Source organism: Sceloporus occidentalis, unplaced genomic scaffold (assembly GCF_023333645.1).
Source record: "Sceloporus occidentalis isolate IW3139 unplaced genomic scaffold, rSceOcc1.0.p SCAF_1, whole genome shotgun sequence".
Lineage (NCBI taxonomy): Eukaryota > Metazoa > Chordata > Lepidosauria > Squamata > Phrynosomatidae > Sceloporus > Sceloporus occidentalis.
The window spans coordinates 315,517,916-315,534,274 of NW_028316981.1; the positions used below are offsets into that span (position 1 = coordinate 315,517,916).

Below are 16,359 nucleotides of genomic sequence, written 5' to 3' on the forward strand. Positions count from 1 at the left end.
AATATTCTGAGAGCATCCTGGAGTATTCCAGCCAGTGTAGACCTGCACAAATAAACGGGTAACACAGAATAGGCACAAATGCAGGCAGTCGCGGTCAGGCACATTTTGATATTTTAAAAAGCAAGGATTGGGTCTTTTAAAAATTATATTCATATTATTGTCATGTACAAGATCACTTCAGTTCATAAATTCAAGCTTCAGTTGTAAAACATGAAAACTTTACTCAGAAACTTAAAGATACTCACAGCAGACTTATGTTGTCAGGACAGAAGGACCAGCATTAGCAAAGTATAATTAAAGCACTGAGCAATTCAAATTTTGAGTGGCTGACACCCCTTTCACCCATAAAACTAAACACTCTCTTTCTTCCAGGATTGTTCTTCCTTCCAACCCCATGACAAGCCATTCTTATGGGACTGGCCTCAAGGCTCCCAGCCCAATCTTTACCCATTCCGATTTTGGTAGATGGGGGATTATAAATCAAATAAGTAAATAAATAAATACCCATTCTATATCCAAAGATCTCAAGACAGTATATGATAAAATCAGTTTAAGGCAGTAAATAACAGTAATAACTGTAAAAGACTAAAAAAAACCATTTATCCCTTTAAAGCACATAATTTAAAAACTGTTAAAACAATTTAAAATGATGCCTTTCCTTCCACCCTTACCCTTGCTTTTAGAAAAATGCCTGTGTCCTGCCTGAGGATTTGAAGAATTTCTATTTGATGACCGATGGTTTCCATATGTCCTGGAGTGTCAAGTTTGATGGTAAGCTTATCATGCCCCTTTCCCATGTGCTTCATGTCTCTTTTTCTTTACTTTGTTGTTGTTGTGTGCCTTCAAGTCATTTCTAACTACCCTATCATGGGGTTTTCTTGGCAGAATGTGTTCAGAGGGAGTTTCCTTTCACCTCTCCCATGTTCCTCACCAGGTAAGCTGTAACTAGTTATGTCCAATCTTTGAAAATCTCACATTGATAAAGGAAAGATTTCCCAGACTTGGATATAACTAGTTACAGGCTCATCTGGTGAGGAACATGGCAGAGTGTCTTCCTGGTTGCTGCACCTATGCAGCTACCGAAATCCCTCCCAAAGAAAGCCCAGTTGGCCCTCTCTCTGCTCTGACTTTACCAGCAGGTGAAGTCTTTTCTACTGAAACAGGCCTTCAGATTTTAACTAGTCTGGGTCAAAGGTTTTTTAATGGGGTATGCTCTGCTTTTTTGTTTTACTGTGTTTTGTAATAATGTCTCCCTCCCCCAATATACCTCAGCAAAGGTGAGCACCACTGTCATATATTTTCACACACAATTTTCCAGATTTGTGGGCTAGAAACTTGCTTTTAAAAAAGGCAGGAAGAAAAGAAATAGGAATAAAAAGAAGATGTTCTGTATCTGTGACCACACTCTGCAGATCTTCTGGACTAATATATTTTGACTGTCTCTTCCAGATAATCCCATGCCCTTGGGCTCCATGACCATCAATAGCATCTCTAGGTTGACCCGTCTTGGATCGTCCTCAGTCTATGCCTTGCCCAATGCTCCCACTCTTGCTGACTTGGAGGATACTGATGAAGAAGGAGGTATGGCCCCCTCTTAGCCATGGGCAGTCTTGGGTTTTGTCTTTTCCCCCGAATGATCCGACATTAGAATAATAGATTTGGCGGAGACCCCAAGTGCCATCCAATCTAACCCCCTGCCATGCAAACCCAAAGCACTCCTGACAAATGACCATCCAGCCTCTGCTTAAAAGCCTCCAAAGAAGGAGACTCTACCACACTCCAAGGCAAAGTCTTCCACCATCAAACAGCTCTTATCTTGTTCTTGCATGTCCCTCTGTAACCTGAACCTCCCATGAACCAATGGTTCTGCATTTTCCTCATCCCCTGACCAGAAGCTTTTGAGTGAAGGTCTCTTTTGTTGGCTTTTTCTTTGAAAGGGAACAAGGAGCAGCCAAAGAAGCCTCACTTGGACTCCCGTAGCCTGATATTTGAATTAGACCCATGCGGAGGGAATGGGAAGGTCTGCCTTGTGTACAAGAACACCAAGCCAGGTAGGTGGATAGGCATCAGTAGCCAGGAGCTGGATGTTTTTGAGCCACTCTGCTTGTTAAATACAAACACATACACATTGAGAGAGACAGAAGCAGCTGACGGCTCCAATGTCAGTGAAATAGAAAATCCATTCTAGGTTTTGACTAGATTTGAAGGAGCTATCCAGGGTGCTAAACCAGGTAAAGCACAGGATTTAGCACTTGGAAGGCTAGCGTAGTGTAGTGGTTTGAGTGTTGGACTACAATTCTGGAGATCAGGGTTCAAATCCCAACTCAGCCATGTTAAACCCACTGGGTGATCTGAGAGAGTCACACTCTCTCAGACTCAGACGATAGTAATGGGAAACACCCTCTGATGAAGCTTGCCAAGAAAACCCCATGATAGGGTCTCCATAAATCAAAAATAATTTGAAGACATACAACAATAACAAAAAATCTTCTTTAGGGAGCCAGCATAGTGTAGTGGTTTTCAAATGTTTTCCCTCTGCCCCCCCCCCCCGCACCCTTTACATGTGGACCCCCACATAAAAAAAAACATGTATGCTTGAGCCCCATTGAAAGTAATGGGGCTCGTGCATGTGATGGCGGCGCGGTGGCGCACGCCCCATTCATCTAAATGGGATGCCCCACCCCTTGCACCCCACACAGCTCCCTCACGGCTTTCAGCGTATGCTGAATGCCGCATATAGTGCGTCCACGTATAACGCAGGCACACTGTATATGAGGTTTTGCCTTTGGAAAGAGCAAAGGGGAAGGATAGGGGTTTAACTTTGCTCCTTCCAAAGACAGAAACCCCCACCAGCCCTGGGATTTTGTCTTTGGAAAGAGGAAACAGAAAGGAGAGGGTTAACTTTGCTCCTGGCAAAGACAGAAATTAGGGTTTTTCCTTTCAGAAAGAACAAAGAGGGAGGAGGGCCAAATTGCCCCCCACACACACACACACACCCCTCATGAAGAATCCAGTGGGTCAGGTGATGTTGTGCAGGGCTCAGCTCATCCAGTCTCTTCCTTGACAGCATGTGGCCCTCCCTCCTCATAAATTCACACTACCAGTTGCTCTGTGGAGAGCAGGACCCTGAGTTCCATTCACTCTCTGTGAAGAGATCTTCTCTGGACTGAGGGTGAAGAGACCAATAAAGAAAATCGCTGCATTAACTCTGATCAGAGATAATACCAGGATTCCACTGCTGCCCCATTCATCCTCTTAATTTTAAAAACAAGCAAGACAAAAGGTACTTGCTGTACTAAGCAAGTTTGGACCTGGATAACACTTGAATGGAGGATGACCAGGAGAGAACATGAGGGCTGTCCACAAAGGTCTCGGAAAGTATCCTGCCTGATACCCTGGAGAACCGTGGCTAGCAGTCAGAACTGACCACATTGGGCTGGATGGACCAATGGCTGGCTCTTTATAAGAGAGTTTCATACAGTATATTCCTGAACAGGTGGGAAGAATGTTTCTGCTCCTTGAAGGCATGCAGTTTTTCTTCCAAAAATTCCAGATGCAGCATTCTTACCTAATCAAGCTATACCTGGCTTTGGGTTCCAGTTTGCCTTCCTCCCCAAGCACACACACATACTTTTCCTCTTTTGTTGTTGTTAGCCTGGTGATGCATTAGTCACCTTTCCTTTAGAACTGGATTGGGAATCACACAGTCATCCAGATGTGATAGAACTACATTTCTCAGCAGCCCTAGCCAGCAAAGTCAATGTGTGAGGAATCCAAGGAGTTATATTCGCAGACCATCTAGAGGGCTGCATGATTCCCATCCCAGTATTTAAAGGGAAAGTATTCCCTTGGAGGCATGAATCAGCCTGAAACTCATAGGTTCTGCTTACAGTGGTTCTCAACTATTGGTCCTTCAGAAGTTTTGGACTTCAACTCCCAGAATTCCCAACCAAGATTGCAAGGGCAACATGAAGTTGAAACTTCGAAAACAGCTGGAAGGCTAGAGTTCAAGAAGTGCTACCTTATCTTGAAATGTGGGACTGTCTTGTTCTTGGCCTGTGGTTGTACTCACTGTTTTCCTTCATTTTACTTCCAGTTGTCAGTCCAGCGTCTGAGATCTGGTTCCTGGACCGGGCCCTCTACTGGCATTTTCTGACCAAAAGCTTCACCGCTTACTACCGGCTTCTGATCACCCACCTTGGTCTCCCACAGTGGCAATATGCCTTCACCAGCTACGGCATCAGTCCACAAGCTAAGGTGAGAAAGTGAATAACAGTAGCCTGTCCTACTTTCCTATGGCCCCATCCTGCCCATCTCCCTTAGAAATATTGAAAACCTAAGCGTATTTCTAGAAAGGTAGACAGAGCTGACTAAGAAGTGTCACATCTGCAAATAATGACAGCTAATACAGAATCTGAAAGTTTGAGAGTTCTGATCCCAGTTCTGATCCCAGTTCTTCTAAGTTGTTCTGTGCAATTTCCAGCCTCAGTTTTCTCATCTAGCAATAATGTTGCTGATCTACTAGTAGCATGGGTGCGAAGACTGAGAGGTGAAATGATGCCTCCATCTTACAGTATCTGGAGGGATGTCATGTAGAAGATGCTTTTTGTTGCTCCAGAGACTAGAATTTCAATCACTGGATTCAAAAAAATAAAAAAGAGATTCCCACTAAACATTAAGAAGAACTTCCAAATGGTAAGGGCAGTTCAATAGGGACATAGACTGCCTCAGAGGCTGGTAGACTTTTTTTTCATTGAAGGATTTTAAACAGAGTTTGGATAGCCCAAAAAACCACAAAAACTATGGAGTTTGAATTGACACCCCTCAGGGGTCTACATGGATTTGACTAAATATCCATTAAGGTTCCTTCCAATTCTGTGATTTTATTAATCTTCTGATCTGTGGGCCACATGGGAGTAGCACCAACTCCTTAACCCTTATAGACAATTCCCAAACTGCAACTTTTAAAAAATCCACCTCAAAAAGATTCTATAGCACAATGGGAATCATATGCCCCCCCATCCCAAAACAGAGGGGAGGGAACTGGTCCAAGTGACACAGAAGTCACTTGCTGTTGCCAAAAATATTCCTCCCATCCTTAGAACATTCCCAAAGCTGCCTGTAAAAGGCTTTGTACTCATGGGTGTGAAGTGTTTTGAATACAGAAAGCATTCGATAAATACCAAGCTTTAGTTAAACTGTTTTGGTTTGTCTTTCTGAGGCATGGGAGGGGAAAATCCACACGTTAGCCAGGACACTTAGAGCACTACCTTCCCTGCCTCACTGGCATCAGTGTTTTATTTACATAAATTTTATTTGCATGGGATCCAGCCAGCCCTTGCTGGCAAGTGCATTAGTTGTTAAAACAGCTTAAGACAACCAGTTAAATAACCGCGTACCTCTATTAAATACCTCTGTTAAAAAGAGAAAGAGAACACAGATTAAAATGGAGCAAAGAGAGATCACTGAGTTACACTGTGCAAAATAAAAAGTGCATAAAATGCCCACTCATTTGCACAACTTTTATTAAGTCCCAAAAAATCTGGATTTTCTCATGAAAACATTTCTGTAACGCAGATTACCGGTGCTCCTGCTCATAATATATCAGAAAACCAGAAAGTGTTACTGTATGATATTATATAATGTTTTTGACAGATTGAAGAACTGGGCCAAAACTAACAACATAAATTTCAGCAGGAATAAATGTAGAATTCTACACTTAGGCAGGAAAAATGAAATGTGCAGATATAGTATGAGTGACACCTGGCTTGAAAGCAGGACGCATGAAAAGGATCTAGCGATCTTAGTAGACCAAAAGGAAAACATGAGCCAACAGTGTGATGTGGCAGCCAAAAAAGTCAATGCAATTCTTAGCTGCATCAAAGAGAGTATGGTGTCCAAATTGACAGAAGTAATAGTTCCACTCTGGTTTGGATAGACTTCATCTGGAATACTGTGTTCAGTTCAAAAAGGATATTGACAAGCTGGAACATGTTCAGAGGAACATGACCGACATGGTGAAAGATCTGGAAACCAAGCCCTGTGAAGAACATCTTAGGGAGGTGGATATGTTTTCTTTGGAGACGAGAAAACTGAGAAGTGACATGATAACCATCTATAAAATATCTGAAGGGATGTCATGTAAAAGATGGGACCAGCTTATTTTTCTGCTGTTTTATAGACTAGAACACAAAACAGTAGATTCAAATTACAAGAAAAGAGATTCTTCCTAAACTTTAGGAAGAACTTCTTGATGGTAAGTGTTGTTTGATAGTCACATGGACTGCCTCAAAGGGTGGTGGACTGTCCATCTTCAAAGGTCTTCTAACAAGTTCAATGGCCATCTTTTGGGAGGCCTTTTGGTGTTTTTTCTTGCACGGCAGTATTAGATGGCCCTTGCTGCCTCTTGCAGCACTAGTCCTATGATTCTATTATCATGTTACGGTCAGAGCATTTTTATCCAGTTCCCTGCTAAGAAGAGGAACATCTAAAGGATATAATTGTCTCTTAATGGGGTCAGCCAGAGTTTGCACGTGAGATCAGTGTCATCTGAGCCTGGCCTGTTTATGGTTTTGCTTCTCAGTCTGCATGCCTGGTTGAGCCCCACACCCTGCCCTCCCACGGCAAATAACTAGTCAGCTGCCCAGACCTTAAGATGGGTCATCACCCCATGGCACCACCCCCATTCTTCCCCACGTGTAGCATTTTTATTGCAGGTTCATAGCAGCCTTATCAGATAAGCAGTGGATTTTGGCAGGCAAAGTTGGACTTGGCAGAGTGAGAGGAGCCTTCCTTCTGTCAGGACAGCCTTTGGAACCAAGAACTACACCCAGGTCAGGGATGGGGCTAGTGCTTATTCATCCCAGACCCAGAGAGAATTTCCTGTCCTCCTCCAGTGCCCTCCCCCCGACCTCCATCTTGAGGGGAGAGAAGCAGGCAAGAAACAACAGGCCTCTGCCTGCCAAGTTGAAGAGCCCTCCCCCCGACCACCATCTTGAGGGGAGAGAAGCAGGCAAGAAACAACAGGCCTCCGCCTGCCAAGTTGAAGAGCCCTCCCCCCGACCACCATCTTGAGGGGAGAGAAGCAGAGGTTTTTGTTGTTGTTGTTACTTGCTTTGTTTTGTATATGCATATGTATGCTGCAAACCGCTTTGATCGTAGGAAAAGCGGTATACAAATAAATCATATTATTATGTTATATTATTCTTCTTTTGTTGTTTATAATAAACAATATGTTTATAAAACATAACATCATACAGAAGTAACACAACATCACATAGAATCATACTAAACTATATACAATGACTTCCTCTCTGGCAGAGTTTGGTGCTTGTTTATGATAAACATAATGTACCTTAATCAAAATTAAGAAAAACGTTGATTCTAACTAAAAAATTAAGTGTGCTGCTCTTCTTCCATGCACCAGGATAGATTGTCCCTAGGATGTACCCACACTGCAGAATTGCAGCAGTTTGACACCACTTTAACTGTCATAGCTCCATCATGTGAAGTCCTGGGATTTGTAGTTTGGTGAGGTTTCCAGGGAGCCCTGGTGGCACAGTGGTTAAATGCCAGTACTGCAGCCATAATGTTATGAGTTCAATCCAAGAGCTCCAAGATTGACTTAGCCTTCCATCCTTTTGTAGATTGGTAAAATGAGTACTCAGCTTGTTGGAGGCAATTGGCTTACCAATTGTAAACCACCTGCCTCACCAAACCACAAATCCTAGGACTCTACAGTGGTGTCAGAGTACTATAATTCTGCAGTGTAGATACATCCAACCTATCCACAAGACCTGCATTTTCTTGTAGCCTATTCTGCAGTCTTGTCTTCTTCTCTTTCCCATTCAGTTTTCATGAGCTCTACATCAACTCTTATTTACTGAAATATTTATTTCCTGTTGTATATCATGGGATCACAGGGGGCAATCAAAAGCACTACGTGGAAAAAATGTTCAAACACACCAAAAGCATATTAAACCCTTTGAGAAATTAAAACAAGGCAGTTTTATCATCTTGTATATTTTGATTATATGTACTTGTCAGTTTGCTTTATATTATATTGCATTGCTTTCTGAACTTCTGTCTGGATAATTTGTTTGACAATTGTATTGCATAGTTTTATATTTGTATTACTCCTTTCATGTGTGAGTGCATGTGTGTTTTAGATTGTATGCCTTTGGCAATGCTGGCTGTTTCTTGTTGTTGCTTTACTTGTAAAGCTTCATTTAAACTAATGGTACTATATAAATAAAATGTTGTTGATGTTGTTGTTGAAGATTCAGTCTACCATAGAGCAACTAGGCCAAGGATAAGGAAAATGCAGGCAATGGCCTTTCCAGAGCCTAAAAGTGGCCCCCACACCCCTCCACCCCCCAGAAAAAAATCCTAAATGGCAAATCATACCCTGAGAAGCCTCTAACAGGCAGGTTTTGCCCTCTAAATATAATTCGTCTGGAGATTTTTTTTGGGGGGGGGTGCTGAAAATACTGGCAAAAAGGAAAAATTGGGAGAGTTGTAGTCTGTGGTCCACAAAGATCTCAGGAATGGCAAACACAGCTGCTGGGCCTTCAGAGATAGGCCAAGATCCAGAGCTTTATAGAACCATCTTAGTCCCATTGCATCTTCCTTTGACTGACAATGGCAGTGGTGCTGAAGCACAGCAAAGACCAGCAGTTTCTTCTTTTTGGCAAACTATCACAGTGGTTCAGAGAACAAGATGTTGTGTTTATTGTCCAAGTACACAGGGAGAGAGGGAGAGATGCATAAGGCCCCATAGAGACTGGCCAAAATAAAGCTGCTTCGAGTCACTTTGGAGGTATGCTGTTTCAATGATGCATGTGTACTGCAAGTCCGGAAGCTGCACCAAAGCTGTGCTCTAGTCCTTAGGACTGGATCATGACTTTGGCGCGGCTTCTGTACTCTTAGAACACATGCATTATTGAAACAGCATACCTCCAAAGTGACCCGAAGCAGCTTTATTTTGGCCAGTCTGTATGGGGCCATAGAATCCTAAAAACCTAGAGTTGGAAGAGACTCCAAGGACCATCCAATCCAACCCCATTCTGCCATGCACTCAAAGAATTCCTGACAGATGGCCATCCAGACTCTGTTTAAAAACCTCCAAAGAAAGAGACTCCACCATACTTGGAGGCAGTGTATTCCACTGTCAAACAGCTCTTACTGTCAGGGAGGTCTTCCTAATGTTTGGATGGAATCCCTTTTCCTGGAGCTTGCATCCACTGTTCCAGGTCCTAGTCTCTGGAGCAGCAGAAAACAAGCTGGCTCCATCTTCAATATGACATCCCTTCAACTATTTAAATATGGGTATCATGTCACCTCTTAACCTTCTATTCTCGAGGCTAAACATACCCTGCTCCCTAAGTCTCTTCTCATAGGGCTTGGTGGTTTCCAGACCCTTCACCATTTTGGCTATCCTCCTCTAGACATGCTCCAGCTTCTCAATTTCCTTCTTGAATTGTGGTGCCCAGGACTGGACACCGGATTCCAGGTGAGATCTGTCCAGAAAAGAATGGAGTGGAACTATTCCCACAGTCTCAACATTATATTCCAGTTGATGCAGCCTAGAATTGCGTTGGCTTTTTTAGTTGCCACATCACACTGTTAATAGAATTTTGGGGAAATAATCATGTTGCAAGTATTAGATAGATTAAAGTAAAGTATGGCTGTGTATGTGATGCATAGTAAACGTAATATGTTAAGTATTGTGAGGGGCTGAAAGCAGTAAGTGGATGTCTTTCTGTGTGTTTGCTGTGGGAGGAGAATTATTTGCTTATGCATACTGAAGTACTCTCAAGATAAGTTCTAGGACATCATCCCATTTCTGAGAAAAGCTTAGAAAAGTTACTATTTTGGATCACAGTGGCCCTGCTGTCTGGAGAATTCTAGGATTTATAATCCCAGAAACCATAACCTCCAAATTCTAATTTTGAGACCACCCTGACCTAAAATACCTGGCCTGCTTCTCCATTTTAATTCCTGTTTTGATTTCTTCCCCCAGCAATGGTTCAACATGTACAAACCAATCACCATCAACACCGAACAGCTCTCAGAGGAAGCAGATCAGTTTGTCAACAAGCTGGACCCCAACAAGGTGTTCAAGAGCAAAAACAAAACTCCAGTCCTGAAAAAGAAGCTGCCATCCCAGACACTCCCCTCCCAAAAAGGCCAAATAGGGGTGACTTCCAAGAATCCCCTGCAAGCTGGAAGTTCTTCAAGGAGATGAGGAGCATGGCTTTAACTGTCCATTGGTGACTTCCACATCAGCATCACTGATGGCTTCTGTCTATGTCTAACAGGTGGAAAAGCCTCCCACAGTCTGGCTGGATTCGCAGTGAGAGGACCACATTATTTATTTTTTAAGTATTTATTTTGAAAGCCTACAGACTCTGCTTTCATGCCAAACATATCCAGCCATTTGGGCTAGCTGAGGGCAGAACTCCTATCCTTCTCTGGAGTGAATTTTGCCATAACTGTCCAAGGAGCAAAAAGGAATTGTGGAGCAACAGGGCTGTGCTCTCTTGATCCCCATTCACCTAATATAAAATTAAATACCTATGAAAAACATAGGGAATGCCTGGGAAGCATCCTTTTAGAGAAAGGAATGGCTGGGAAACAGATTTACCTTCCTAATCCTTGAAAAGAGGTGGGAATCCTGTGGGCCAGGGTTTCGTGCTGCCAATGGAAGGGTCCTTGAGCCACATCAGACACACAGAAACTCCCCCAAGACCCTAACCCTAATCCAAGTTCCATGAAAACATTGCATTTTCACCAAAAATGCTTCGGAAGAAGCACATTTATACTGGTAAATGGGGCAGGGGGATCGTAATTATCAAACTTTTGTTGCTGCTTCATGTCATTTCCAGCTCCTATCTCAGGGTTTTCTTGGCAAGATTGGTTTAGAGGTGATTTGTCTTTGCCTTCCTCTGAGTTTGAGAACGTGTGACTTACCTAAGGCCACTGCATGGGTTTCCAAGGCCAAGTAGGGATTCAAAGCCTAGCCAAATGTGGCCCCTTGGGGACCCTCAAAGGACAGCACCCAAAGCAATATCTCTGGAGGCCAAGATTTGAATCCCCACTGTCCAGAGCTGTTGCCCAAACCTCAAACCACTACACCACACTGGCTGTCTGGACTGCAAATCCCAGGATTCCGCATCCTGGAAAAGTTGTTGGGGGTTCCAGTCCAACCGCATTTCCAACCCTGCTGTAAATCATGAGCGAGCAACTGGAGAGGAGGGAATACCACTGCATTTTGCAGTGGCTCTGAAACATTATAAACTGTTTTCTTGGTGGTGAAAAATCACTCAAAAATAAAAAATCTTGAGTCTTGGGACTTTGGGTGCTGCACTTTGAGAGTCCCCAAGGGGGAAGATTTGACATGTAGGCCGCAGTTTGCTCACCCTTATTCTCAATAAAAGCCAACTTAATGCACCAGCAGCTCCAAGAACAAGATTGCTCCATATTTCAAGGTCTGTTACAAGGAACTCTGGAAGCTGAGCCGATTGAGGTGCCAGGAGTTTCTAGAAGCAATCCGGGCATTTTTGGCTGGTGACTCAAGGTGTGGGTGGTAGAAAGGCAGCTCTGACCTCAAAGTCAGGTGTAGCTTGCTGGTTGGGTAAGACTTCACCACAGCTGCTCATTTTCTGTGACAACACAGTTGTTATTTTGGAACAAAGAGGCTGGAGGTAACCCAGTAATTTCCCATCAGTTTAAGAACGTGCTGGAGAAAACTCCCTTATAATGAGTCACACCACTGGTCCACCTAGTCCAGTATTATCAATTCCGTGGCAACCCTGGCTGTCCTGGGTTTTAGGCAGGACTCCTTCCCTAGCCTTCTAGAGATCCCTGATATTCCATCCCTTCCAGGTATTAACCAGGCCTGACTTTGTTGGGCTTCAGAAATCACACCAGGCCAGGGTGAAAGGTTTATCTGACATCCTGCTCACCACCATATTCAGCAGGATGAGCAGAGAGTGGAGGAATCTTGTATTATCTCCAATTCAGGGTTAATACAAGAACCCCTTACTGCACCTCTCATCAATTGAAAATTTAGTAATAAAAAAACCTGATTGGAAATGACCAGAATGTCACTTTGGCAAATAGTAGTCATGAAGGAGGACTAAAAGATGGCCATCTAGTTCTTTGTGCATGCTCCCCTCTGTACTAGGGTCCTTTTGCACTACACAGTTATAACACTATTATCCTACTTTGTGTGGCTACATCTTATGGAATCCTGGAATTTGTAATTTGATGGCATACTAGAGGTCTCTGATAAAGAATTCTGAACAGCAAATCCCAGGATTCCACAGGATGGAACCATGGCTGTTAAAGTGGAGCCCTAATGGTATAATTGTGTGAAAGGGCCCCTAGAATCACAGAAGAGACCCCAAGGGCTATCCAATCCAGCCATGCAGGAAAACACAAAGCCCTTCCAACAGATGGTCATCTAGTCTCTGTTTAAAAATCGCCAAATAAAGTGACCCCACTATACTCCAGTGTAGCAAATGGGTTGTGTCCTAACTAAATTCTGTGGCAGAATCCTCCTACACTGGTTTGTTTTATGGATCTAACCTTTCTATGTCTTGGGAGCATTTTGATCCTTTGGAAGGCAGGCAGCTGGCAGTAGAGCACAATTGTCTCCTTGATAGCATCACATACTCATCAACATTTGAGAGATGAAAACTGGGACAAATGTGGCCAAGCAACATCAGAGTGTGGCCAAGATGGAAGCAATAAATGAGGAAGACTACAGAAGCTGGGAAAGGGTGCAGTAGTTAGCTTTGGCCTGAACCTACTGGGAAGAGCAAAATTCCTTCCTCTCCTTACTGCTAAGTTAAACCACTTTTGCACATTGAGCTCAGTTTGCAGCAGCTGAAATAAGCTGGGAAAGTGGATGAGGAGAAAGAAACTGGGACATTTCAAAAGCCACTTCAGGCCTGCTGTGTAAATGAAATCCCAGCTGACTTAGTCCAAAAGTTGTCAAAGAAGGAGGGAAACAAGGGTAGATAATGAAAATAATTAGAATAACTGAAACAGAGACGTATCTAATTTACAAAATATATGCATATGTATTAACAATATTGAATCTCAGTATTAAGAAATCGAACAACAGTATACAAATAGGAAAAACTATGCTGTATCCTTATAAATATCATACATAGTCTCACCGAACATATCCAATCCAAAATCTGGGAAAAATCATTGATGGTACTTGCAGTATGGTAGCATGAAGACAAATAATGTAACTTTTACTGGTAGCAATGTCCTTCAATATTTATACTCTTTCAATAGTAGAGGCTTTCAAAAGTGGAAAGACGGCTACCTCCGGAGTACTATGTGGCCGTTTCGACTCACAAGAAGTCTTCATCAGCAATATTGAAACATTCTATACTGCAAGTACCATCAATGATTTTTCCCAGATTTTGGATTGGATATGTTCGGTGAGACAGCAGGATAATTTTACTGCCAACACTTTGGACGTTTATCTTATTGGTTTGGACTATCTATGATATTTATAAGGATACAGCACAGTTTTTTCCTATTTGTATACTGTTGTTTGACTTCTTAATACTGAGATTCAATATTGTTAATACATATGCATATATTTTGTAAATTAGATATGTCTCTGTTTCAGTTATTCTAATTATTTTCATTATCTACCCTTGTTTCCCTCCTTCTTTGACAATTATAGTGTAAGCTTGCTGCTCGTTGGTTTGTTTAGTCCAAAAGTTGCCAGCTGTGAGTCTTCAAGCTGTCTACACAATGCCATCAATCCCGTTGCCTGCCTGTGCCACTTAGCTCACATATTACTGTCCGGGGCAAGATCAGGATTTTCTATGTGTTTTCCAAAACAGCATCTCTAATCTGCAAATGCTCTTCCAATCTTGCCTTTTTGGTGAAGTCCACTTTCGCCAGTTGCTTTTGAAGGTCTGTTTTCTGGTCACATGTCTCCAAAGGGGCTTTTTGTATAAGATCCACCCAGGAAATGGCTATTGTCTCAGAATTACAGCCTCCACTTCATTTTCACGTTTCAATGTTTTGAAAAGCAGCCAGAGCAGTGAGCTGAACATCAGCCTGACCACAGGACATACAATCATAGAGTTGCAAGTGGTCCTAGAGGCCACCAAGTCCACCCTGCTGCTTAATGCAAAAATATCCAGCTAGAGTATCCCCAGCAGGTAGCTGTCCAGACTTTCTGGAGAGGTCTAGAGAAAGAGGGAAATCTAGGGACTTGTTCACATTACACAATGATAGTAGGTTAATGCCACTTTAATTGCCATGGTTGCAGCTGATGGAATCCTGGGATTTGTAATTTTGTTTGTAATTCTCTAGTGCCTTTGCAAGCTACAGATCCCATGGTTCCATAGGGTGATGCCATTATATCAAAGTGCTATAACTGTATACAGTGGTACCCCGGGATACGAATTCACCGCGTTACGAAATTTCCGGGGTACGAAAAAGTTATATTTAAAAAAACTGTTCCGGGTTACGAAGGATTTTTCGGCTTACGAAGATTTTTTCGGCGCGTTTCGGCGCGAAATTCAAAAGCGCCGCTAGCCGCTAGCGGCTTTCCAGCGGCTTTTCGGGTTGCGAAATGTATCGGGTTACGAACGGCGCCGCGGAACGAATTAAATTCGTAACCCGAGGGAGCACTGTATATGAAAACGACCCTAGGTTTTGCTCTCTTATACCCTGTTCCTACTATAATTCCCTTCCCAAATAGGGCAAACTGAGGGAGTTAGAAAAAAGAATGGAAAGGGGCTCATGTTGAAAAGGAAGCAATGGGGTAATAACAGTCCCCACCTACAAAGATCTCTATAAAACTGGCGAGCATTGGGTTTAATTTTGTTAGCACTGAACAAAACAAAATTCCTGCCTTTTCTTGTCTGCATCATTAATTTTCTTTTCAGGGAAACTGGAGAGACACCCACCCTGCTTTCTTTCCCTCAATAAAGAAACTAGCTGTCACTAAGTGGCTAGGTTGAAGGATAGCTATGAAGGAACTAGACAAGATCCTGAAGTGTAAACATACCCATGGATCACCGAATCCTGAAGTTAGGATTGTCCAATGCGATTGTATTTCCCATTTCTATGTATTGTTATGAAAGCTGAACAGTGAAGAAAGTGACAGGGAGAAAATCAACTAATTTGAACTGTGCTGGAGGAGAGCTCTACATATATTGTGGATTGCTAAAAGACAAATAAATGGGTTCAAGAGCAAATCAATTTGATCTCTCACTAGAAACCAAGGTGACTAAGCTGAGGCTGTCATACTTTAGCCATCATGAGACGTCATGACTCAATAGTAAATGCTTGGTAAAGGTAGAAGGCAGTCGAATCAGAGTTGGAAGAGATCACAAGAGCCATCCAGTCCAGCCCCCTGCCATGCAGGAACTCTCGATCAAAGCATTCCCAACAGATGACCATCCAGCCTCTGATTAAAGACATCCAAAGAAGAAGACTATGCCACACTCCAAGGGAGTGTCTTCCACTTTCAAACAGCTCTTACTCTTGGGAAGTTCTTCCTAATGTTGAGGTGGAATCTCTTTTCCTCTAGTTTGAATCCATTGCTACGGGTCCTACTCTCTGGAGCTGCAGAAAACAAGCTTGCTCCATCATCAATATGATATCCCTTCAAATACTTTAAAAAGGCTATTATATCACCTCTTAACCATCTCTTTTTCAGTATGAACATACCCAGCTCCCCAAGTCTCTCCTCATTAAGGCATGGTTTCCAGTAGGAAAAGAGAAAGATCACATGCCAGATGGAGTCAATCAAGGAAGCCATGGTCCTGACTCTGCAAGACCTCAGCAAAGTGTTGATGACAAAGTGACTTGGAGATCTCTTGGAATCAAAATTGATTTGACAGCAGTTAACAGCAACAAGGTGGCATCAGAGCAGGTTTGTCATGGCATTCCGCTAAGGATGGAAGAGTATGACTTGCTCAAAATCACTCAATAGGTTTCCATAGAGGAACAGGGATTTGAACCTTGGTCTCCCAGAGGCATACTAGAGGTCTCATACAGCACTCAAACCACCATACCCCATTGATTGTTTCTAGCAAGAGACAGCTTAACTTAAATCCAACTGTTCGTCTTAGCTTTGACCCATTAAATCGGTGAACATCAGAGTTAAGAAGGTTCCACTGATGCAGTGGGTCTACTTCAAGTAAGAGTAACATTTGGCTTTAAGGCTATGGAGAAATAAATGTGGCTAGGGGTGCGTGCTGCATTCCTCATTGGCTCCTAGATCAAAAGATTGGCAACTTGCATCTGTGGAACAGCCCAGTTATAATATGGCATCTTAGCCTCTTCTTCCCTTTCCCCAGCAGTTAGATG

At 42.8% G+C, this 16,359-nt stretch overlaps 1 protein-coding gene across 4 annotated transcripts in view; it reads left to right on the forward strand.

Moving 5' to 3' along the window:
* The window catches only part of LOC149324239 (tubulin polyglutamylase complex subunit 2-like), a 49,608-nt gene that overhangs the window by 23,556 nt on the left and 9,693 nt on the right, over positions 1 to 16,359 (forward strand). The window contains exons 3-8 of one of the 4 annotated variants that reach the window (XR_016277946.1): positions 684 to 771; positions 1,450 to 1,581; positions 1,938 to 2,051; positions 4,097 to 4,257; positions 10,022 to 10,825; positions 14,931 to 16,339. Coding sequence is in view for 1 of the 4 variants with exons in the window: in XM_089497997.1 (XP_089354123.1) it covers positions 684 to 771; positions 1,450 to 1,581; positions 1,938 to 2,051; positions 4,097 to 4,257; positions 10,022 to 10,246 (720 nt within the window). In the remaining 3 variants the exon portion in view is untranslated. Of the gene's footprint in view, positions 1 to 683; positions 772 to 1,449; positions 1,582 to 1,937; positions 2,052 to 4,096; positions 4,258 to 10,021; positions 11,460 to 14,930; positions 16,340 to 16,359 lie in introns of those variants that run through there. The other 3 variants (XR_016277947.1, XR_016277948.1, XM_089497997.1) reach the window with 3 other exon arrangements.